The sequence below is a fragment of the Littorina saxatilis genome, linkage group LG8 (genome assembly GCF_037325665.1).
Source record: "Littorina saxatilis isolate snail1 linkage group LG8, US_GU_Lsax_2.0, whole genome shotgun sequence".
Taxonomy (NCBI): Eukaryota; Metazoa; Mollusca; class Gastropoda; order Littorinimorpha; family Littorinidae; genus Littorina; species Littorina saxatilis.
This window is the reverse complement of record NC_090252.1, coordinates 37,405,780-37,432,001: the sequence shown is the minus strand read 5'-3', so window position 1 is coordinate 37,432,001 and position 26,222 is coordinate 37,405,780. Positions and strand designations below refer to the sequence as shown.

At 42.0% G+C, this 26,222-nt stretch overlaps 1 protein-coding gene across 3 annotated transcripts; it reads right to left on the bottom strand.

The window, feature by feature from the left end:
* Positions 1 to 1,682: 1,682 nt before the first annotated feature.
* LOC138973443 (zinc finger protein 510-like) lies at positions 1,683 to 25,823 on the bottom strand. Of its 3 annotated transcripts, XM_070346165.1 has the most exons (7): positions 25,512 to 25,823; positions 22,697 to 23,545; positions 20,282 to 20,334; positions 17,374 to 18,172; positions 16,374 to 16,457; positions 4,477 to 4,635; positions 1,683 to 3,464 (listed from the first exon to the last, which is right to left on the bottom strand). In XM_070346165.1, the coding sequence occupies exons 1-6, from the start codon at positions 25,816 to 25,818 to the stop codon at positions 4,511 to 4,513; spliced, it is 2,217 nt and encodes a 738-aa protein (XP_070202266.1). In that variant the 5' UTR covers positions 25,819 to 25,823; the 3' UTR covers positions 1,683 to 3,464; positions 4,477 to 4,510. The 3 variants fall into 3 exon arrangements, with proteins under 3 accessions (XP_070202266.1, XP_070202265.1, XP_070202264.1); XM_070346164.1 differs by having other exon boundaries at positions 1,683 to 4,635; XM_070346163.1 differs by lacking the exons at positions 1,683 to 3,464; positions 4,477 to 4,635 and adding an exon at positions 4,861 to 9,784.
* Between the last annotated feature and the right edge of the window lie 399 nt (positions 25,824 to 26,222).

Sequence of the window (26,222 nt, the reverse complement as noted above, 5' to 3'; positions counted from 1 at the left end):
CAAATCGGGAGGAGGGATGGGGGTGGGGGTGTTTGAAAGAGACAGTCTCACGATTTACTGCCATTACATGAACACTACTGTTCCCATCGAAGGGAGAAAACGTCCTGTTGTAAAAGTAATAATCTTATAATAGCTCGCAACGCACACGAGAAGAGTTGTTTTTTCACCCAACCAGACATGTTGTGTACAACTGGATATAGGGCAATGTTAACTGTTATTAAAAAATCACGTGTTTTTTTTAATCATCTCCCTTTTTGCTCCTATTGGCCACAATATCATTATCATTCACCGTGTTTTGTCTGTCATACCGTGACCACTAACACTAAAGTATGCCCCCCCCTCCTTTCCCCTCCCTGTCTGCTGTACTGTTATTAGAACCAGACTCCCAATGCACGGTCCCAGCCTATTTTCCACCCCCTGTACGATCCTTAGAGGTCAGTTGTAAGTAGTTCACTGTACTGGTGTTTCTGTCGTTTTATTTTTTCAGTGTTTTTTTACCTTCCCTTTGTACATTTGACAGTGTTGTGTTAGCATATTCGAGGAAATACACACAAAAAAATGCAGCTCAAGTTTTTCGTCTTCTTTTGTGTTCCGGGTTTCCCTTGTTTGATAAAACAATACATTTGATCAGTATTAGTTTACTTCGGAGTCATTCCGTACCCCACTTCACCGGTACGGTTGGTTTTTGTTTCACTTTCTCTCTCCCTCCAACCCCCCACTTCCCTTCTCCCTCTCTCTCTCGATTTCTCTCTCTCTCTCCGCCCCATCCTTTCTCTGAAAGAAACATATCAATTATACACACGGTCTTGGAATTTCTGTGAACAAATTCTTTTTGTCACGTTCATTCTGGGATCATCTTTTGGAGACTTTGCAGCACATGTTCATCCATCGTTTTGAAAATTACAGTGATTTCTTTTTCTCGTATTTGTCACAATTTCCAATTTATCCATCCCTGTTTATGGAAACATAAATGAAGCAGCAGACGCTTGCAGTTCTATAAAATAAAAACGTCTTTTTTTCTCCAAATGTCTACTTATTTTTCTGTCAATTTGTACAGTATTTATTCATTAACGTGTTTATTTGTTGACTTTCGTTTTTGTAAAAATATTATTATCATTATTTCACGGTTTCTGAATCATCTACGCATGTGAGATATATGTGTAAGCGGTAATAAAAAAAACCAATACTGTATTCATCATGCCATTTTCATTTTGAGTGCAATACTATTATTATCATTATTATGACTGTCGAGTTTTATTTAAACGCAAATGTTTTTACATTGAAATAAAAATGCTATGAAAGATGTACAACTAACGTTTTCCTGAGCCTTTGTGTGCGCTCGTTTGTGTGTGTGTGTGTGTGTGTGTGTGTGTGTGCACGAAAAATGTGTGTGTGTGTGTAAAACGTTTCACAAATATCCCTTACATATACTGTATATATATTCTTTTATGTATATATATAACATAGAAAACAATTCAGTTCACAAAAACGACGATTTAATTTATGTGTGTGTGTGTGTGTGTGTGTGCTCGAAAAGTGTGTGTGTGCGCATGCGCGCGAAAGGTGTGTGTGTGTGTGCACGAGCGCAACATTTGTGTGTGTGTGTGTGTGTGTGTGTGTGTGTGTGTGTGAAACGTTTCACAAATAACCCTAACAGATACATAACACAGAAAACAAGTCGGTTCACAAAAACGACGATCTTATTTATTTCCATATTTTACTGTTGGCAGACAAGAGGATACAATTGATACAAAGAAGCAATGAATAGAACCAAGAACACAGAGTTACTCATCCGTTTGCAAACTTGTTCCTTCTTACTTTCATCAAGACGCAAAATAATAAAAAAACGGTAAGTTTCCAGAAAGAGAAGATCAAACACCATAATTAAGAGATCAAGTTCTCATAGTGACTCCTCATGTATGAGATACTAGAGCGTAACTGAATCGATCAATGAATTACATGTTATCAATTAATCAATCAATACATTCATCCATGTATAAGACACTGAAAAGTAAATCGATCAATGAATTAAATGTAATCAATTAATAAATCAATACATTAACACATCCAGAAATACATCAATAAATTATACATAAGCGGAGCAAATGCTTGAATGACTCACCTTCGTCATGTGTATTATGAATCAAATCATAAATGTATGCACACTTCTCCTGACTAATAACAAATAGGTAGGTATGAACTACGGCGTAGCAACGGACTTTTTGCGCCAGATTTCGTACAAAGTCTACAGTACAACCGGTACAAAATTCTTCTTCAGCGTTCTAGAATTTTCTGGTTACGTGTGAGCTTGTTTGCCCATTTGGGTTCCCCAAACTATACTCAGAGCATAGTCAGCTTCACTTCGCGGCTTTCGTTGAGTAGGCATGCTGGGTATTTTCGTGTTTCCATAGGGCTAATTCCCACCGAACTCCGACATGGATTACAGGATCTTTTCCTGTCTACACACGAAGGGGGTTAAGTCACTAGCAGGTCTGCACATAAATTGACCTGGGAGATCGGAAAAATCTCCACTCTTAACCAACCAGGCGGCAGCGACCGGGATTCGAACTCACGACCTCCCGATTAGGAGGCCGACGTCTTACCACCACGCCAATGCGCCCGTGGCCGATTAAACTCATATTCAGGCAGGCGGCTGGCCGAAACTTCTAAAAAAAAGTGCGTGTTTGTGTGCGTTCAATAGTTAAAAAAAGAAAGGGGGCTTCTAAGTAAAAAATGGATCGATACATAAATGTAATTTCTTATTTTGACCAAAATGTGACATTTGCAACAGATCTCAACAGTCTTTCTTCTCGTGATCCTCGTACATGTATCAGAGATCAGTCAGGCCGGCAGTTTAGGTGAAGAAGGGTGGTTTATGCAGCAGACAGATTGAATCGATGCAGGCACTAGGGTACAAACACAACGCGAGGGAGACGAGACAGAGTAAATTTAAAGAAAAGTGTACGCACATACGCTGGACAAAAAGTATTCCAAAAGCTTCCAAAATTCAAAGTACGTATTTTGTTCCTACCTACAATCTTTATAGTTTTCTGCCCGCGAAGGATGAAATAAAATAAAAACCATCTAGAATAGGAAAACTGCTAGGCGCGATCTCGGAGAACAAAGACTGTCTCGATCGGTGTTAACTGTCATAGTTTGGTCAAAAATACAAATAACTTATAGTGTGACAAGGACCTGTGTACGGCATGATATGCAGAACCGACATGTAAACATTCAATTTCATACTTAATAGATACTTCAACAACAACAAATTTAAAAAGCAAAATGTGCATTACGTTTGCTGTGTTTTCGTTTGATTCTCGCTGTGAGCAGTAATTCCTGCCAAACAAACAAACAACAAAAACAAATATCTGAAACATTCAAGATGAATTAGATGCAGTTTGAGTTTCCAATCGTTCCTCCTATACTTTCGCCTCTCCTGTTCAAAAACGCCATGTATACCTCTGCAACTAAAAATGCCGTCACCAATCATGACATAAACATTCCATATGACACTTAATAACCCTGGAACAACAAGCACACACAAAGGCAAAATAACACGCAAAGGGCAACATTTCAATATTGCACTTGAAAAATACCCCAGCTGAAACAACTATCGGAAGGAAAAAAAGAGAAAGTAACACCAATAACAACACAATATGTATCTAACGAATGTTAAAGATAGTATACATAAGGCGCCATCGACAATACGAACACTCTATAATACTTCAAACAATTGCCACACAAAAAAAGTTTTTTTTAAAAAGGACAACAAAACAAAGGGCACGTAATATAAGCGTTGGCTTGAGTTCGTGTCCCTATCATATCTTGTTTTACTACTGTACCATGTCTAACCGAATAAAACCTTGTTTAAAACCAACACAAATGTATTGGGGTGTCGTGTGCAGTGATTGTGACTTTAATTTTGTCTAACAAATAGCTTCAGCAAGGTGAAGAAAAACGACCAACAGAAACCCCATACAAGTAAGCGAATGCTGCATGTCCACAACTTCTATCACTACTGTTGTGTCTTCGTCTCCCCTGTCAGATACAGACACACACATGTCTTCCTGTCATGGACGTGCAGTGAGCACGTAATTCTTAGTAAATGTGATGTATGTTATGTCTGTGATCGCCTGACACTGCATGGCAATTTTCCTTATTTTTTTAAGGACGGTAACATTTTGAGTCTTGAGTCTTGAGCAATCATGACATAAAATGTGTCAAGAGCGAGACCACGATACAGTATACGCCGTAGGCTAGCTGTTGTTTTCATACTTACAAAAGTACATTTGATGAATTTACTGTAACATATACAAAAAAAATTATATATATATTTTTTTAACTTTAACCATGAAAATGAGGATGAAAGCCGCTTGCTCATTTCAATGCTTATTCTCTCAGGTGCCAGGAGATTGGTTCCGTACAACTCTCGCTTACTCCATTACACCTGTCGTTTGTAATTAGAGCGCTTACGTCCATTTGTTTATCAGATCATGAAAATGTGTCTTCAGTTGTTGATGTTATATCTCCGCTCCTGTTTGGGGACGCCGTGTATCTTCCTGCGGTGAAGGCTCCTCGAGCATCGCTGGGAGAACGTCTTCCCGCACTCGTCACACGTGTATGGTCTTTCTCCTGTCGAACAAAAGCACACCAACACATTTTACACCAACACTTCCACAGACTCGCATCATCAAGTCAAGCGAGGTAATGGAGGTGAGAGAGAGAGAGAGAGAGAGAGAGAGAGAGAGAGAGAGAGAGAGAGAGAGAGAGAGAGAGAGAGAGAGAGAGAGAGAGAGAGAGAGAGAGAGAGAGAGAGAGAGAGAGAGAGAGAGAGAGAGAGAGAGAGAGAGAGAGAGAGAGAGAGAGAGTTTGCAGGAATTTCGAGGTGTGGGTCTTCCCCCACTCAACACACGTGTACGGTCTTTCACCTGTCGAACACAAGCTCATCAACAGACTTTACAGCAAGACATCAAGTCAATATACATGGTGTCTCAAAAACAAGTACCCGATTTTCTTTCAATATTACAGACAAGTCAGTAACTTTATTGAAATCATTTTTGCGTGATATTGTAGTCAGTTCATAGAAGTTTTGTCCCCAGTTCACAGCTTTCAGTTGAGATCGTCTGTTTCTTCACACCACGTGATCAATGTAGCCACCCCGTTTTCCAATGACAGACTGCATCCTCATTGCCATATTGTTCATTACATTGGGGAATATTTCCTGTGGGATGTTCTAGATTTCTCTGAGAATGTTTGCCTTCTGTTGTTGTAGGTTTCTTGGTCTGGGGTACATATTACCGTATTAGCTTACATATAAGTTTTTTCCATTTCTCGGTACTGATGTTTCAATGTCTTTGTTTAGTCACCCTATATAGTCATGTGTTTTAGACAATCAAGGTGTCGCTAAACAGAGTTGCATGTTGCACTGTTATAAACAGGGATTATTCAACAGGCGCAGTGGGCTAGTGGATAAAACATCGGCCTCCTAATCGGAAGGTCATGAGTTTAAATCACGGCAGCGGCCGCCTGATGGGTTAAGGGTGGAGATTTTCCCGATCTCCGGGGTCAATTCAAGAGCAGACCTGCTAGTGCTGTATCCCCCTCCGTGTGTACACGCACGCACAAGACCAAGTGCGCACGGAAAAGATCCTGTAATCCATGTCAGAGTTCGGTGGGTTACAGAAACACAAAAAAATACCAAGAATGCTTCCCCCGAAATCGGCGTATGTTACCTGAATGGCGGGGTAAAAACGGTCATACACGTAAAAATCCACTCACACACACACACACGCACGCACGTACACACACACACCGTCTACACACACACACACACACACCGCCATGAAGTGTCTGTTTTTGGAATATTCCAGGACGACATTCCAACAATACCTTGTTATTTCATAATATGCAACACACACACACACACACACACACACACACACACACACACACACACACACACACACACACACACGCACTTGACTTCCTGTACTTTTACAGTCTGAAAAGAGTATCTTCGGGACGCACGATAAAGGAAATTTAGTGCGTCTCAGGACCCGCTCTTTTTAGATTCAGTGCGTCCCGGGACCCGCTCCAGGATGTACTAGCACGTTTTTTTCGGCTTCTAGTGCGTGTAGGACGCAGGGACGCACACTTTGGGAAGCCCTGGATGACGCCATAAGAATGTAAAGGGAAGCTGCCCATGGATTGCAAGCAGACGTCGGTAGAGACAATGAGAAGCGATGACTACTTGTTAGGTGATAGACTTGTGCATGGACCCAACGCGTTTCGGTCTCCATGTAATGAAACAGTAGGAAGCTGGTAAACGAGCCCCCAAACAAATTCAAAACAAAAACAAGAGGCGAAGCCTTCAAGGCTCACGTAAGAAATAGACAAACAGTAACACAAACTCAATCACTCCGTCACACATACACACCCACACACACAGTAAGCTTAGGTGACACTGTGCAAGTTTTGTTCCGGTATTTTCTCATTTCAATCAGTAAAATACCGGTAATTACCGGGTAACGCCAATACTGCTCCTTCCCGTGAAAACACTTGGGCTCACCATCTCAGGGCTGGCCATGGGAAATGAACATCCTTCCACTTGAGCACATACCAACAATCAACAGCTCAATTGCTTCTTGTGCAGAACTGGATTAAGGCCAGCTTCCAAGGTGAAAAATGAAATTTTTTAACATTTTTTGTTATTTGGGTTGTTTGCGGTGTTAAGTACCTAAACCATTCAACCGGATCACACTATGCGATAGTTTTTGGGCAAAAGATAACCTAAATATTTTAATTTTAATTAAATGTGCATCAGGGCGGTGTCAAAAAATCCCTTGTGGCAGCTCATTAAATATTCAAAAACTTTGAAAGTACATTTCTTCGGTTTGGAATGTAGCAGACGATTCATTCAAAGACCACTGTGCTCAGCGAAACCGAATCTACAAGCTTGATTCGACAGCCGAACTCGGTAGAAAGACGTATTTTCATTGAAAAAAAAAAAAATAGGCATTCTCATCTGACTCGTGCACAACAGTCATATTAAAGTTATCTTAAACTTCAAACTCGTTTTTCTCGAAAACACATTTTACACACTAGTATACCGTCACTATTTTCCACACATCTAAAAAACTATTTGATGAAATCAAATAAAATTTTGTGTGCTGCATAATTGATAACAAAGGCACATTTTGCTATTTTATTGGAACATTAGAGCAAATCTAAACATCATTATGACAGTCACATAAAAGTCCTAATTTCAGGATATGTATAGGTTACAACACGAGTGGTTTTTTATATGGCTTGTATTTCAGTCAAGACCCAGCGGATGAATATCATCGGGAGACACGAGCCTCTGGCGAGTGGCTCTCGATTGATATTCCCGCTGGGTCTTGACTGAAATACAAGCCATATAAAAATCCACGAGTGTTGTAATCTGTATATCCCATTCTACCATCAAACACAAAGTGTAGACTACTAGCGGCACTGTTGCGATCTGTGCAGGGTAAAACTGTTGCCAGCGAGACTTAGCCCTTTTGCAACCTTAAACTAAGTGACCGTCGCTGAAAAAATAAAACGAATGAGTGCATCGATAAGTACGCGGTAACACTACTTTCAGACCATTTAAAAGCTTTTAAGTAAAGGTTCATAAGTTGCAAGAAAGTAATGAAGTCGAATAGAAATTAATATAGTTGAAGCGCACAATTCTTTTGTTTTGCGTTTCAGGTCGGCAAAACGGGCGAAACGGGTTTGGGACCCATTTGGCTTACTCGATTCAGAATCGATTCCACGTTGTTTTTCTCGAACGTGTGTAATTAGGCCTATTGACAGAGAAGCAAATTTTAGGGAACAAATATGTAGGTTTCGATTTAACCATTTTCTCCCTATTTGAAATGTATCTACGTGATAAACTGTTTTGCGAGTGTGTTTGCATGGATGAACTTAAACTGGTATGGGACGGTGTGAGGAAAACGCGACAGACACGTCTGTCACCGCCGATTGATTGCATTTTGAAGGAATATGACTGGATTACGGAAAAATATGTGGACTTACTGCAGAGCCAGGCAAAAGAGTAGACTTGCTCGCAAAACACGAGAAACAGCCGATGTTTGATAGCTGAAGGCGCAAACCAAAACACACTACCGACAGATTCTCAAAAGTCGTCTGCTAACGATGCAAGGGGAGGGTACTCGTGTTTTTGTTTTGGTTCGCTAGCATCTGGTTATCTTGTAAGTTGAATGTTCGTTTTTTTTCGACCTGCATTGCTTTCATAATGAAAGAAACTTTTGCTTATTGCATCTCATACATCAGATCAGTTCTGAGATTCATTTTTGCGTGCAACTGATATGGTTTTCTGAGCCGTGCAATACGATTTTAGAACTTCATACAAATGTGTCACATTGTTCGGCGCGAGGTCAAAGGTCGGGAGGAAAGTAGTCCTTTGCCCAAATCGGAATCTGCACTATCATATATTTTTTGGAGTCCATGATGTATTTATTGAGCTATAAAAATACAACATATATACCCATACTGAAGTAACAGAGACAAAGAAGGGAGGTCGTGGGATATAAAAAAAAAAATCTCCAAAATACACTCCTGTGAAAATAGCACACTGTTTAGTGCTCAATTTGTGATAAGTGTGTAAAATGTCATGTCTGTATCTGTCTTGCATGAAAAGTTATTTGTGTAATGATTGTCATACATGTTCGTCATGGTTTTTTTTATATTTAATTATTTTATTTTTTTTAGATATCAAAACTTTCTATTACATTTAACTGAATTATGTCTGAGCGCTCAGACACACTTGAAGAATATATATGAGCCAAAAATGGGAAAGATCAGCAGTGTTTCTGAAATGCTATGGCAGAAAGATTTGAACACGTTTTTTGTCATTTTTCACCTTGGAAGCTGGCCTAAAAAAAAAAAAAATCATGAGTCTCTGAATAAATCCAAAAACTTATTTTTTTGCAAACGTTTCGCTTGGGACTCTCCCAACAAGCGGCCGAAACATTCGATCAAGCTAAGTTCTTGTTACTCATTGTTTGTCTGTGCACTATAAAGACCGTTGGGTCGATATATTTGTGAATGAAACATATTGTTTTGTCAATGACAAACGTTCCAACAACCTACCTTCCTTGGTTTTTTTTTCATTCATGAGTGTCTGTTAATAAATTGATTTATGACATCATTTCAACTCTGCACATTAAGCAGTTAGGATCACGTGTTAATGTTTGGCAAAGGGGATGCAATATAATCGTTCGCTTGAGTTCGTGTCCCTATAATTGTTTCTCGTGTTGCTATTGTACCAAGTTAAATTGAATAAAATCCTTGTTCAAACCACTGACGGGCGCAGTGGCGTGGTGGTAAGACGTCAGCCTCCTAATCGGGAGGTCGTGAGTTCGAATCCCGGTCGCTGCCGCCTGGTGGGTTAAGAGTGGAGATTTTTCCGATCTCCCAGGTCAACTTATGTGCAGACCTGCTAGTGACTTAACCCCCTTCGTGTGTACACGCAAGCACAAGACCAAGTGCGCACGGAAAAGATCCTGTAATCCATGTAAGCTGGGTTTCTTGTCGTCAAGCGGGTAAAACCCTTGGGTGGGTTGCTTGTTGACATGCGGGTAAAACCCTGGGGTGGATTTCTTGTTGTCACGTCGGTAAAACCCTGGGGTGACTTTCTTAGCCTCTGGGGCTGAGGGGTGTTCGGGGGGCTCAGCCAATGGGGAGGTCCCTGTCGTGACTTTTGAGCTGATGTCTTGACTGCTCTGGATGGAGTCATCTGAAACAGCCATCAAGAGCAGTCAGACAGTCTCTTAACACTCTTACAGCAGTCACTGTCATCAATGAGTCTTATATCGCGCATATTCCGTGGGTACAGTTCTAGGCGCTCTGCAGTGATGCCGTGTGAGATGAAATTTTATACGGCCAGTAGATTGCAGCCATTTCGGCGCATATTTACCTTTCACGGCCTATTATTCCAAGTCACACGGGTATAGGTAGACAATTATTAACTGTGCCTAAGCAATTTTGCCAGGAAAGACCCTTTTGTCAATCGTGGGATCTTTAACGTGCACACCCAATGTAGTGTACACGGGGGGAGGTTCGGACACCGAAGAGAGTCTGCACACAAAGTTGACTCTGTGAAATAAATTTCCGCCGAACCTGGGATCGAACTCACGCTGACAGCGGCCAACTGAATACAAATCCAGCGCGCTACCAACTGAGCTAGTCATGTGGAAACACCATCCTTAATCTGGCCCGAAGTCGACTTCGCGAAGTCTTTTCGCCAAAAACTCAAGTATTAAAGCATAGTGCGGGCAGCTTCAAGAAGTATACTTTGCGAAGCCGACTTCGCCCAGTTAAGGACAAGCTTAAGGATTTAGCCTAAAGCGTATCCTTTAAGTCATGAGGGACTTCGGTTATATATACAGCTGACCCTGCTCCTGCGATCACCTCTTGAAAGCCTCCACCTGCCCATAACGACCGATCGGAAGGATTCTTTCTTTCTTTATTTGGTGTTTAACGTCGTTTTCAACCACGAAGGTTATATCGCGAGGGGAAAGGGGGGGAGATGGGATAGAGCCACTTGTTAATTGTTTCTTTTTCACAAAAGCACTTATCAAAAAATTGCTCCAGGGGCTTGCAACGTAGTACAATATATTACCTTACTGGGAGAATGCAAGTTTCCAGTACAAAGGACTTTATTTCTTACATACTGCTTGACTAAAATCTTTACAAACATTGACTATATTCTATACAAGAAACACTTAACAAGGGTAAAAGGAGAAACAGAATCCGTTAGTCGCCTCTTACATTTTTAAAACCCTGGGGTGGCTTTCTTACATTATTATTATTATTATTATTATTATTATTATTATTATTATTATTATTATTAAACTCTTACATTATTGCTGGGCATGGGGAGCATCGGGTAAATTCTTCCCCCTAACCCGCGGGGGGCGATCGGAAGGATCCCAGATGAGGTTTTCTTCTATATCATATTCACCTTTCCATTGCAACCGCCTGTCTACGGCGACCAGTTTTGGTCGGTCCCTTTGGTGGTCGTTATAAACAGGTTCGACTGACACCATATATGTAACTGTCACGAAAAAACGCTCTTGGGATCAGAACAAATATGTCCCCACTTTGCGTGGCAGAAACGGACGTGTAACAGCAGTCACTGACATGAGAAGACACCTCAAGAATTGAGCTCAAAGTAGTGGCGTAGTGGATAACACACCGGCCTTCTAATCGGATGGTCGTGAGTTCAAATCCCGGCCGCGGCCGCCTGGTGGGTTAAGGGTGGAGATTTGTCCAATCTCCCAGGTCAACTTATGTGCAGACCTGCTTGTGCCTTATCCCCCTTTGTGTGTACACGACCAAGTGCGCACGGAAAAGATCCTGTAATCCATGTCAGAGTTCGGTGGGTTATAGAAGAATGAAAATACCCAGCATGCTTCCTCCAAAATTGGCGTATGCTACCTGCTAGGCGGGGTTAAATGTGGTCATACACGTAAAGGGAGACTTTGGTTACAATACACTGAACTCCTATCTGTGATGCTGTGAAGGTATCCTATAAAATCAGGTAGACTTTTGATCAGTTGGATTGGATAAGATTTACAGTCCAGTGAGGTTACCCTCATGGAAATTCGGGCTGCTTTCTCCCCGGGGAAAGCGAGCTGCCATACATACGGCGCTACCCATATTTTTTTTTCCTGCATGCGTGTATTCATGTTTCCTGAGACTTAATGCCGTGTGAGATGGAATTTTTTTAACTTTATTCCAAGTCCCACGGGTATTTGATGGACATTTTTATCTATGCCCATACAATTTTGCCAGGAAAGACCCTTTTGTCAATCGTGGGATCTTTAACGTGCACACCCCAATGTAGTGTACACGAAGGGACCTCGGTTTTTTGTCTCATCCGAAAGACTAGCACTTGAACCCACCACCTAGGTTAGGAAAGGGGGGAGAAAATTGCGGCCTGACCCAGGCCTGAACACGCAACCTCTCGCTTCCGAGCGCAAGTGCGTTACCACTCGGCCACCCAGTCGACAGGGAGCAAGAGACAATTGAGCGTGTAGCTGGTCAGGTGGGGTTAACATCACTGCAGCAAATAATGTAAAGGTTTGTCCTCTTGTTTGTTTTTCTTTTTTTGTATGTTGTTGTTTGTTTTTGTTTTTACATTTAGTCAAGTTTTGACTAAATGTTTTAACGAAGAGGGGGGAATCGAGACGAGGGTCGTGGTGTATGTGCGTGTGTGTGTGTGTGTGTGTGTCTGTCTGTGTGTGTGTGTAGAGCGATTCAGACTAAACTACTGGACTGATCTTTATGAAATTTGACATGAGAGTTCCTGGGTATGATATCCTCAGACGTTTTTTTCATTTTTTTGATAAATGTCTTTGATGACGTCATATCCGGCTTTTCGTGAAAGTTGAGGCGGCACTGTCACGCCCTCATTTTTCAACCAAACTGGTTGAAATTTTGGTCGGGTAATGTTCGACGAAGCCCGGACTTCGGTATTGCATTTCAGCGTGGTGGCTTAAAAATTAATTAATGACTTTGGTCATTAAAAATCTGAAAATTGTAAAATAAAAATGTTTTTTTATAAAACGATCCAAATTTACGTTTATCTTATTTTCCATCATTTGCTGATTCCAAAAACATATAAATATGTTATATTCGGATTAAAAACAAGCTCTGAAAATTAAATATATAAAAATTATTATCAAAATTAAATTTTCCAAATCAATTTAAAAACACTTTCATCTTATTCCTTGTCGGTTCCTGATTCCAAAAACATATAGATATATGTTTGGATTAAAAACACGCTCAGAAAGTTAAAACGAAGAGAGGTACAGAAAAGCGTGCTATCCTTCCCAGCGCAACTACTACCCCGCTCTTCTTGTCAATTTCACTGCCTATGCCGTGAGCGGTGGACTACGAGTATACGGTCTTGCTGCGTTGCATTGCGTTCAGTTTCATTCTGTGAGTTCGACAGCTACTTGACTAAATGTTGTATTTTCGCCTTACGCGACTTGTTATATCTGTGTGTGTATGTGTGTGTATGTGTCATTGTGTGTGTGTGTGTGTGTGTGTGTGTGTGTGTGTGTGTGTGTGTGTGTGTGTGTGTGCATACGTGCCTGCATGCATGCATGCGTGTGAGTGAGTGAGTGAGTGAGTGAGTGAGTATGCGGGGCTAACATGAACCACCACTCAACAGAACACATTCGTTCTCTTCAGCAGTGACAGTTTGAGTTGACATGCAATGGGAGGTAACCAGATGCATAATGCAGAAACTGTGTAATCAGTGCTTCTCTCCCTTGCACCGACATCTCTCACCAACATTCTCATTCTCACACAAAAAGCCCGCCCTGGGTTTTTTTATATGAAAAAAAGGGTAATCTTGAATGTGGGGACAGTTACCCAAAAAATATTTATGCCCTGAAAAAAATTGCACCATGGTACTAATGTAAAAAAAAAGAAGACAATAAACAAATAAACAACTCTTTGCATGTTGTGTTTGTACATAAACAGCTAGAGAGTCTGTAAAGTGCATTTTATGATACACAGGGATGTCGTTAGGCATCGGACATAGACCGATAAAGAGGCTCAAATGTCCGATTCACATAGCCGCATGGCGGCCAGATGTCCTATTGTTTTGAAATGAGCGCTGGCATTGTCCAATAAGAACTCAATTCCTTCGGACAGCGTGATATTCGTTAATTTTCATTTCAAGATACACATTTTCAAAAAGCGACCAAGCACTCTCGTGTACAGGTGCACGGAAGTTGTACAGTGTGGATCTTGCGTGTGGGTGACACCCGTCTGCAGCACATTAAAGTTAGGAGAATGGAAGACAACTCCAACTGACTAAGTCTTGCTTCTGCTTTTGCTTTCAGTTCGAGACATTTTGACGAAGCGCACTGAGTTAGGCCACCGAAAAATAAAACTTAAGCCTGCCAAAGCTCAACAAAAGCTGAACAAGTTTGGCTATTCAACGGCATCCTGTGCTACATTAGGGGGGGGGGGGGGGGGGGTGACACAGCGAGCGTCATTCTTGAAAATGAAAAAATTCTGACGTCCTGTTTAAATTCCTGAAAGCGGTCACATGTCCTATTGATGCTGGAGAGCTAGCACATTTGTCCTATAGGTATGAATTTGTAGCAACATCCCTGATACATCAACCATTGTTGTCTATGTGGACAAAGTTGTTATAAGAACTTGACAGGAAACTTCATACCTCATAATTGCCTTGCAGCTTTAGACAAGTAGTTTGTTAGTTTAGGAGAAGTACTTGAGACTACCCGATTTTAAGGTCCTTGTCTAAATTTTTATACCGAAATCGCCATTTGACCATTAAAATGCAGAGACTATAATCTACAAATATCAACAATACACCCCCTTTCGATCAGGAAAGACGAAGCCAGTGTAGCCGTTTGAAAATTCATTGAACTGTTGCTGCACTTGTTTGGGCGTGGCTATAAGCATAGTGACATGAATTTGATTGGTCAGTATTTTTAGGCAAAGCACATGTTCTCAGCAAACAGAAAACAAAATATTGGAAGCGTGAGTCACGCTACCCAAAAATAAAATCTTTTTTTACATATATTTTTTCTTTCTATAACTTTTTTCCCCATGGTTCATTCATCATCTGACATAACTTTTTAGCGAAATCTAACCATAAGATTATTGAAAAAAAGCAAAAATGTAGACGACCACCTTTGAAGACTTCCTCCATTTTTAGGACCTTGCTTTTTGAGATTTTTTCTTCATAGCCTCTGCAAATGTACCCCCATTTTAAAAGACCTGATATTTTAGATATGTTTTAAGTTTTAAAAGGGGGGTTCCACTGTACAGATTTTAAGATCGGTTGTTATTGACTTTTAGACAGATTGTTATTGATTTGCTAGAATCCGCCTGCCTTGCATTGTTGACTTACTGGTACAGTCAAACCTGCACTGACAACAACGTTTCCATAACAACCACCTGTCCACAACGACCACACCAATTAACTCATTGTCTCCCAGGTACGGATATATCCGTACCCACTCATATGGCTCTAACTGACCAGGTACGGATATATCCGCTCAAACTGTTAGCTTCAGTCGCTTACTGTAACGTTGATCTAACGCCTGCATTCCAGCGTGTTGATACACAGTTACTACAATTCTGAGTGACCTGCTGCAGCACAGCTGTTCTCAGCCCCCCAAAACTTGGTCAACATAGGTGGGGTAGAAAGTGTTAAAGGATACCAACAATATTTGTTCTGTACATTTTACCTAGTTACAAAGACCACTTTTGGTCAGTCACTTGGGCTGATGGGGTCTATGTCGACCAAAAGAGTGGGATGCCCTGTAGGTGGATTTCCTGTAGGTGGATTTCCTGTATACAGGGAATACCACAGTGTGTAGTTCCTGTAGCGTTTCGCTGATATCGCTGAAAGTCACGTGATGCTAAGCGACATCGGTAGAATTTGATGTTTTTCGATCTTTTTTGATATTTCTTAGAAATTCGAGTATGGTTTGCAAGTTTTATTGAAAAACTCCACCCTGTGGGATTCCCTGTATACAGGGAATCCCCCTGCATGAACTCCACCTACAGGGAATACCACTCTTTTGGTCGACATAGACCCCATCAGCGTCACTTGGAAGGTCATTGCAGACAGGTTCGACTGTACTTTGTCCTAAAGCTGCAATCATAACAGACCAGGTACGTACAAAACTTCAGTTTAATTAACAAAGTTTTAGTCCTGATTTTACTGAAGTCACCAGCAAATAACGCAACATGGTTAAGATAAATATTGAGAGCAATAACACTGCACTTTTTCTTTCATTTTGCTTTTTGTAACACTATGTTAAGGAATAATAGCTGAAGTCGAACACAGACAATAGATCTTGCTTGGGACATTCATTTCCTCATTTACACCAATTCACACTTTGTTTGGAAATACAATTTAAAACAAGAGCCCCTGCAGTGAAGCCCCCTTTGTAAATGAAACCTTTAAAAAACATCTGAAAAATCAGTCACGAGGAGTCTTAAAACGGGAGGTAGACTTACACAGATTTTGAACTGAAGGTCTGTAAAACCGTGTTTCTATAAAGTATAGCCCACCGAACTCATCGATTACAAGATCTTTTCCATGCGCACTTGGTCTTGTGCTTGAATGTACACACGAAGGGGGATAAGGCACTAGCAGGTCTGCACATTAGTTGACCTGGGAGATCGGACAATTAAAATCTCCACCCTCCACCCACCGGGCGCAGGCGGGAATCGAACCAAAGACATTCCGCTTGGTAGGCAGGCGTCTTATCGACCAGGCTATTGCGCCCGTCTCACAGAAGTCCAAAACGTCATATCAGTCCTACCTGTATGTGTCCTCATGTGGATTGTCAGGTACTCTTTCTTGGTGAATCTTTCGGCACACACTTCACACTGGAACGGTCGCTCTCCTGCACACACACAGCAATTATGCACAGTAAGAAAAATTATTCGCATCTTCTTTTCACAGATACTTGAACACCAAGCAAGGGGTGATAAAGAACAGTCACATCATGTACACACACAAACCTGTAAATGAAAAAAGCCAGACAACTCAGCATTATAAAACTGAGAGTCAAAAATGTACACTGACTTACAAAGCAGTAAAACCAGGAATCGCATGAAACATGGTATTGCCTCAAACACACACAGCTGACACACAGCTGCAGGGTTTCATTTACTAGTGCGCCCTGCGCCAATGGCGCATTAAATCTAAAAAAAAAGTCCAATCACAATTCCTGTCATGTCAGTGCGTCAAAGGGCGCATTGAGATTACGTACCGCTACGCCACCAAATGTACACTTTACATCGGATTACACACACACAAACACAAACACACACACACACACACACACATGGATAACACGATATAGCGGCTGGTTTTGGAGGGCAAAATATTGCACCATTTTGCATCATTGGTGAAAAACGCGTACAGGCCTCTTTGGTGCTTCTTGCCTTCGACTATGTCCCATCGGAATTTGGTTGAGGGGGACAAATGTCCCATCGCCTTTTTCTCCCAGGTTAAACCCTGCAGCTGACACACACACACACATGTATACAAACAAATCAACAAACTTACATACAAGGACAAAACTCTGCAATCACACGGATGCAATGGAACCCTCCCTTTCAAACCTCCAAAAATCTGAGAAAATCGGGTCTTACAGTCTTAAAAAGGAGGGAGTCGTAAAATAGGGGTCATTTTACAGAGGTTATGAACAGAATATCTGGAAAGTAGGGTCTCAAAAGGGAGGGAGTCTCAAATGTGAGGGTCTTGAAAGGGGTTCCCACTGTACAACAAATAGACAAACGACGCCCAGCCTCTACCTGAATGAATTCGCTCATGCTCCCGAAGATTACACGCGCGGTAGAAACCAGCGCCGCACGTTTCGCACAGGAACTTGGGGTTCTTGTCATGGACCATTTTGATGTGGTTTAGGCGATTCCCCGACCCCGCAAAGCTCCGGTCGCAGAAGAAACACTTGTAGTTTTTGGCCCCCGAGTGTCGCAGTTTGTGCATCTTCAACTCGCAGGGTCTGGCGAAGGTCTTGGGACACTCGTCGCAAGGGTAGCACTTCTTGGAGCCGCGGGGGTGAACAGCCTTGATGTGTTTCTTCATGGCGTTGGACGTGGGGAGGGGGATGTGGCAGTAGCGGCAGCTGACCACCTTGTCCTCCTTGGGCGTGTGGGAGCAGGTGATGTGCTTCTTGAGGTTGGTGTGGGTGTCGAACTGCTGGCTGCACTGGTGGCAGGCGATGGGCTCCTCGATGTGGTGTACCCTCACCAGGTGCTTCTTGTAGCGTAACTCGCTCTCAAACCTCGTGTCGCACGTTTTGATTTTACACACGAACTTGGACGTCGTTGATGTCGCTGTCTTCTTCTTTCCTGACGACTTCTTCGCCGCCCTTAATGAACGCCGTCCGGATTGCGCGGCGGTTTCTTGCTCGGTCTGCTCTGGGTCTGAAGCTTGAACTACACTGTCTTCCGCTGCCTGGGTTTCTTGGGAGCTCGAGGAGATTACTGGTTCTTTCTGCTGAGGGCTGGATGCTGGGCTGTGGACCTCTGTGGCTGCGGGGCTGACTGAATCTGTGGCTTGCATGGGAATGGCGTCCTCCCCAACAGCATCCTGCAGTAAATAAATCAGAGAAAAATCATCATGATGCAGACCTGGGAATGAGTATTTTTAAGAAAAATTAGCGTACTCCACTCAGCGTTTGAACATCCACGATTCATTACAACATGTTTCTAATGTGTCCCATCGCATTGTCAATTAAGTTAAATACATTTAAAACACATGCTTCTTTCAATGTTAATACTGACGAAAACTGTAATCACGCATCAAAATACTGGATCGTCTTCGGGATGCGCTTGTCGTCGTCTATTTTTTCCACTGACCCTACTGATCGTATTCCAGACAATCATGCTTACAAAATGCGGCAAAATTGTATGGGTTCCCAGGTCTGCAACAATTACAACAACTTCAAACTATTAGTCACACTAATGCTAGACGTGACGATAAAGACCAAACTGAATAATAATTGTCCATCCATAATCTTGTGAATGCCTCATTTTGTCGATAAATGAATGTTCCATAAACTTAGGCAGGCCTTTCTTGACTTTTGATCATTAGAGGCACTGTCCTTCATCTGAAAACAATTCAGCTCACATTCTCAGATCTAGCCAGGCTTTTTCATGGGGCAAGACCATCCCTCAACTTGAACAACTTGGGAAAATGAACAGCCTTTGCACCCTCTGTGCCGAATGGGAATTTGTTGATGAATTAATTTCGCAAAAGCCACTACTGTGGCTACTTAAGGCCAAAAAGAAAAAATAAGTCTGTTTCCGGTAACCCGACCGACCCTATTTTTAAGCGCCGACCCTAAAGTGTTTTTTCGCTTTTCGCACACACAAAAATTAAAAAAAATTAAAAAATAAAATATGAAGCCAAGTATACTTTATTTAGTTTTAATATATCTAGGTCAAAAACATGTGCTAAATAATTGTAAGTAAACTAAGTAAGCGTTTAAAAAAACAAAACAAAAAACGTAAAAAGACGTTAACAAAACATAAGAAAAAGTTTAATAAAAAAATTTTTAAAAATTAAAAAAACACCACTGACCGACCCTATTTTTTTGGTGATGTTACCGGAAACAGACATATTTTTCTTTTTGGCCTGAGAAATACATTCTTAAAAAATTCCAACTGTACATGCACAGGAAGCAGTCAGGATGTTGAATTGTGCTATGTGTCCTTCTCCTTCTTCTGCGTTCGTGGGCTGAAACTCCGATCCCACGTACACTCGTGTTTTTGCACGAGTGGAATTTTACGTCTATGACCGTTTTTACCCCGCCATTAAGGCAGCCATACGCCGCTTTCGGAGGAAGCATGCTGGGTATTTTTGTGTTTCTATAACCCACCGAACTCTGACATGGATTACAGGATCTTTTCTGTGCGCACTTGGTCTTGTGCTTGCGTGTACACACGAAGGGGGATAAGCCACTAAGCAGGTCTGCACATAAGTTGACCTGGGAGATCGGAAAAATCTCCACACTTAACCCACCAGGCGGCAGCGGCCGGGATTCGAACCCTCGACCTTTCGATTAAGAGGCCGACGTCTTACCACCCCGCCACAGCGCCCGTCGTGCTATGTGTCCAGGTGGAATGATGTTGTTATCCCATGTAAAAGCCAGGTCAGGTCTGAGATGGTGATGGAGCCTTGACGTTTTCACCGGAAGGAGCATGCCTTTAAATTGAATGTTTGTCTGAGGGACGCAGTGGCGTAGTGGAAAAAAACATCAGAAGGTCATGAGTTCCAATCCCGGCTGCGGCCACCTGATGGGTTAAGGGTGGAGATTTTTTCCCAACTCCCAGGTCAACTTATGTGCAGACCTGCTAGTGCCAAGATATCCCCAAGCACAAGACCAAGTGCGTAGGTAAAAGATCAGGATCTAAGTACAACCCATGTCAGAGTTCAGTGGGTTATAGAAACATGAAAATACCCAGCATGCTTCCCCCCCAAATCGGCGTATGCTGCCTGAATGGCGGGGCGAAACAGTCATACATATATATACATAAATCGACTTGTGCAAAAACATGAGTGAACATGGGAGTTTCAGCCCATGAACAAAGAGGAAGAAGAAGAAGAAGAGGAAGAAGAAGAAGAAGAAGAAGAAGAAGAAGAGGAAGAAGAACAATGTTTGTGTAATGTACACCTGACAGTGACACTGCGCCATACCTGGGCCTTGTCTCCTGTGTAGCCACAGTTAGGACCCAGCTCGTAATGTTCCGCTGGAAAATAAACGAAAAAGAGTTATACAGTGGAACCTCCATTTTAAGACCTCCCAAATCAGAGAAAATCAGGTCTTAAAAAGGAGGGAGTCTTAAAATGGGGGTAAAAATACAGAGGTTATGAACAGAAAGTCTCAGAAAACAAGGTCTTAAAAGGGAGGGAGTCTTAAATTGGGGGTAAAAATACAGAGGTTATGAACAGAAAATCTGAAAAAACAAGGTCTTAAAATGGAGGGAGTCTTAAATTCAGGGGTCTTACAATGGGGGTTCCACTGTACTCACAATTTCAATCAAGGAGGACTGCTAGCAATCTGAGATGAGGCCAGTATTCAGTTTCTCCCCCCTTTTCAGACCTATAAAAATCTGAGAAAATCAGGTCTGAAAACGGTGAGTCTTAAAATGAAGGTAAATGTTACAGTCTCTAGCTGTTCAGACAGTCCCAGAAACCAAGGTCTTAAAACAGAGGGAGTCATAACATAACCGGCACGGTTGGCCTAGTGGTAAGGCGTCTGCCCCATGATCGGGAGGTCATGGGTTCGAACCCCGGCCGGGTCATACCTAAGACTTTAAAATTGGCAATCTAGTGGCTGCTCCGCCTGGCGTCTGGCATTATGGGGTTAGTGCTAGGGCTGGTTGGTCCGGTGTCAGAATAATGTGGCTGGGTGAGACACGAAGCCTGTGCTGCGACTTCTGTCTTGTGTGTGGCGCATGTTATTAGGCAAAAAAAAAAAATAGGTCTGTTTACGGTAACATAGGCCAAAAAAAATAGGGTCGGTAGGTCGGGATTTTTTATTTTTTATTTTTTATTTTTTTGGTCCAAAAAAACATATTTTTACGTTATCTATTTATTTTTTTTCCCAAATGCAAAAAAAAAAGTCTAGGGTCGCGTGAAAAAAAGAGGGTCGGTCGGGTTACCGTAAACAGACTATTTTTTTGTGTGCCTTATATGTCAAAGCAGCACCGCCCTGATATGGCCCGTCGTGGTCGGCTGGGCGTTAAGCAAACAAACAAACAAAGTCTTAAAATGAAGGTAAATGTTACAGTCTCTAGCTGTTCAGACAGTCTCAGAAACCAAGGTCTGAAAAGGGGGAAAGTGTCGAATCGACCAAAATTGACTCATAATTTTTATAATTTACAAATTACGAGTTCTGAAAACAAACCAAAAAATATACAGTTGAAGTTAAACCTGCCCTGGCAACCACCTCGTAATAAAGACTACCTGCCCATTACTACCACCAAAAAAGACAGCCCTGGCCGATGAGGTTCGTTCCTTTATCATTCACCAGCCGTTCCATAAAGTCTATCCCCTGTCTATACACCACGTTGGCCTGGTCTCTCGGGTGGTCATTATGGTCAGGTTTAACTGTGAAGTGGAACCCCCCTTTTTACGACTCCAAAAATCTGAGAAAATCAGGTCTTAAAAAGGAGTGAGTTTTAAAATGGAGGTAAATTTACAGACGCTATGAACAGAAAATCTGAAAAAAAAGGAGGGAGTCTTAAATTGGGGGGTCTTAAAAGGGGGTTTCCACTGTAAACAAGAAGGGCAAAGCCCATACGACTCACATGCTTGACCTTGACCTTTACATGACATCATACACTAAAAACTGCTTTACACATTTTTCCTACCAAAATACATGTGACCTTGACCCAAGGTCAAGGTCATCCAAGGTCATGCAACACAAAGCTGTTAATTCAAGACATAGGAAGTACAATGGTGCTTATTGGCTCTTTCTACCATGAGATATGGTCACTTTTAGTGGTTCACTACCTTATTTTGGTCACATTTCATAAGGGTCAAAGTGACCTTGACCTTGATCATATGTGACCAAATGTGTCTCATGATGAAAGCATAACATGTGCCCCACATAATTTTTAAGTTTGAAACAGTTATCTTCCATAGTTCAGGGTCAAGGTCACTTCAAAATATGTATACAATCCAACTTTGAAGAGCTCCTGTGACCTTGACCTTGAAGCAAGGTAAACCAAACTGGTATCAAAAGATGGGGCTTACTTTGCCCTATATATCATATATAGGTGAGGTATTGAATCTCAAAAACTTCAGAGAAAATGGGAAAAATGTGAAAAATAGCTGTTTTTTAGACAACATTTATGGCTCCTGCGACCTTGACCTTGAAGCAAGGTCAAGATGCTATGTATGTTTTTTGGGGCCTTGTCATCATACACCATCTTGCCAAATTTGATACTGATAGACTGAATAGTGTCCAAGAAATATCCAACGTTAAAGTTTTCCGGACGGACGTCCGGACGGACGGACGGACGACTCGGGTGAGTACATAGACTCACTTTTGCTTCGCATGTGAGTCAAAAAACCATCTGAATTCAGACATGCACAGCAAATGACCTTGATAGTTGTTGACGTGGTGCATGCGGCTGACATGAACGATGAACCCGCGACTGGTTGGTAACACTCTGGGGCATAACGGGCACCTGTAATACTTCCTCTCCGCAGACTTGCGCACAGCCTCGTAATCAATCTCGTCACTTTCTTCTGTCACAGTGTCGAAAAGGTACGACATTTCGGTTTCTTCAAACTCATCATCTCGTTGGATTGTTGAACTACCTTTCCCCTCTGGGTGTTTTATCGTTTCCGCGGCCCCGGTTTGAACGGAAGGCTCTGAGCTCTGATCTCTGGTTAAACCTGGAACTGGAAGCGGTGTACGATTCCCATCGTCACCAGAAATGTGTTTGTGGACACTCTCACTCCTCCTGCCCTGTGCTGCGGTTACACCATTGTTACAGTAACTGTTTACATCACGTGTTTCAGTCCCCAGCACTTCGTCCACTGTTTCTTTTTTTATCTGGTTAGAGAGAACTACAGGCATTTCACTGCTGTCGCCTGCTGAGGGTTCTTCTTCGTCGTTCGCTGAGGGTTGAGACGGAAACTGTGAAGATGAGCTGAAGTGATCACGTTCTGATCCTGTGTGCTGGTAAAAAAGTTCACCGGAGTTTGATGACGCTGTTGCCATACGGGGGAGTGTGACAGTGGCGTTAGCAGGGGTAGTGGCACAGTATAATAAGGGAGGCATGACGTGGGACGTGTCGCCAGGTAGTGTGACTGTGGCGTTGGGTGAGGCTGTGGTGGGTGGCGGTGAGGGTGGCGTGATGAGAGAAGCGTCGCCGGGCAGAGGAACGTCGAGAATGGCCAGGAAGTTGATCACATGCTGACCCCCTGCACCGCACAGCAGCATATCTGGAAACACAAAAATAAAATGTTTAAAAGTGTCATGTAGCTTCACTTGGTTATACAGTGGAACCCCCTTTCAAGATCCCCACAAATCTGAGAAAATCAGGTCTTAAAAAGAAGGGAGTCTTAAAAAGGAGGGAGTCTTAAAAAGGAGGGAGTCTTACAAAGGAGGGAGTCTTAAAAAGGAGGGAGTCTTAAAATGCAGTGAGTCTTTAAAAAGAAGTGAGTCTTTAAAAGGAGTGAGTCTTAAAATGGAGGGAGTCTTAAAAAGGAGGGAGTCTTAAAAAGGAGGGAGTCTTAAAATGGAGGGAGTCTTAAAAAGAAGGGAGTCTTAAAAAGGAGGGAGTCTTAAAAAGGAGGGAGTCTTAAAATAGAGGGAGTCTTAAAAAGGAGGGAGTCTTAAAATGGAGGGAGTCTTAAAACGGAGGGAGTCTTTAAATGGAGGGATTCTTAAAATGGAGGTTTATCACTTTATGAACAAAAAGTCTGAAAAAGTAAGGTATTAAAAGGGGGGTTCCCCAGTATAACTATATGGCACACTTTTCGGATTAAAGATATGTTTTACAGTTCTTGTCACATGACCGTCGCTAAACAAGGATACCCCTTAAATCGACCTGACAAAAACAAAGGTAATAATTAACACATAGAGTCTTACAAAAATTGGGTGCAACTTGGTTGCTTCCTGATGTTTTTGCTACTCATGCATGTGAAATGTCAATCGTTTTTGCATCAATTTTGAGTGGTACCATGACAAAAAGGTCTGTATTTCATTTTCTGCAAATGGATTGCTTTGGAAGTTTGATAATAATAATGATAATACAAGAATTTATATCGTGCACATATCTCACCACAAGGCGACTCAAGGCGCACAGTATGAAAATATGAGAGAGCCCTGAAATGCAGCCGCTCGGCGCAGAAGGGACAGTACTCAATATTTCGGGGGAAGCATGCTGGGTATTTTCGTGTTTCTATAACCCACCGAACTCTGACATGGATTACAGGATCTTTTCCGTGCGCACTTGGTCTTGTGCTTGCGTGTGCACACTAGCAGGTCTGCACATAAGTTGACCTGGTAGATCGGAAAAATCTCCACTTTTAACCCACCAGGCGGCAGCGACCGGGATTCGAACACACGACCTTCCGATTAGGCGGCCGGCGTCTTACCACCAAGCCACTGCGCCCGTCACTTTCATTTTCATGAGGATCCTATGCCTACATGAAAGATACATGTACTTCAGTTTAGGTCAAATTTTTTATCGTTACAGGTATATATATATATATATATTAATATATTATGCAATCCACCGGAAAGTGTTCTTAAACAACGTCAAAGGTTTGTACATTACACACAAATAATAATAACCGTTCATGCTGTTTTGCAGACAGAAAATATCGACAAGAGCTAGTCTCTCAAAATACACTGCAGTCATGCATGAATGGGCATTGCTGAAGCACATCAATATTAATTGAAAAATGTCAGTCCCGTTTGCTGAACAAGCAAATATTACTTAACACATGCAATGGTCATACTCTTGTGTGTGTGTATGTGTGTGCGTGTTTGTATGCGGATATATATATATATATGTGTGTGTACACGTGTATGTGCGGATATATGTGTGTGTACACGTGTATCTGTGTGCATGTGTGTGTGGTTGAGGGAAGAGAGAGAGACACTGACACTGATTTTATTGTGTAGGCCAACATGTATACGACCCATTCACAAATATGGTGGAAAAAAATAGATATAATTAAAGAGAAAGGCAAAAATTACACACAAACAGACCAAAATTGATTGAGAAAGAGAGAACGAGCGAGTGAGAAAAAGTCTCACAGAGCGAGAGAGTGAGAGCGAGATAGAGAGAGAGCGAGATAGAGAGAGATAGAGAGAGAGAGAGAGAGAGAGGGGGGGGGGGAGGGGGTACATGATGCTAACAGACTGACAGACGCAGCAACGAACAAAACTGTAACTTACTCATGGAGACCTTCATGTTGATTTCGAACACAACTGAATCTGATTCTTGTATCTTCCCCGTCCGTACATCATTTAATTCTCCACACAAACACCGAACAGAAAGAACACTCGCAAATCCGACTCGGCTCTCGTCCTGTGTGTTATTTAGATCAAGCAGAGTCGAACAGCGATTGCAACGCAACTGTTTCGCAAGTTCAGCTAAATCTACAAGCCTTATGCCATCCTTCCACGTGAATGGTTTGCTGTATGTCGTAGATTCGGTTTGCAAGGGCGACTGCCTTACTGCTGACATCCCTGAGGCATCCATTTTGATTTCAGACGACAATGCATACTCTCTGATCCAAAACCTCTCAAAACGCTCACTTCAGATTAATTTGTTCCTAGCAATCTATTTCATTGTGTGAAAATGCGCTTTTCATTTTATTCTTCATTGGATTTATTGCAAACATTTTGAAGACAATTTAAATTTACCCGAAAAAGGGAAACTAAATCACCAACATAGATATCCCTTGACATCTATGATCACCAAAGAACATTTAGTGTTGCGACCCATCTCGTCATCGGCGCTTTTCCGGAAATGACCTGCGCTTTGTTGGAATTCCAACAATGGCCGCCATTGTAGGAATTCCAATTTTGCGCTACGCGATTCTATAAATGTACCGCGCGCATAGTGAGAATTCTGTTCTTTCTTAGAATGCGATGTAAAATGAT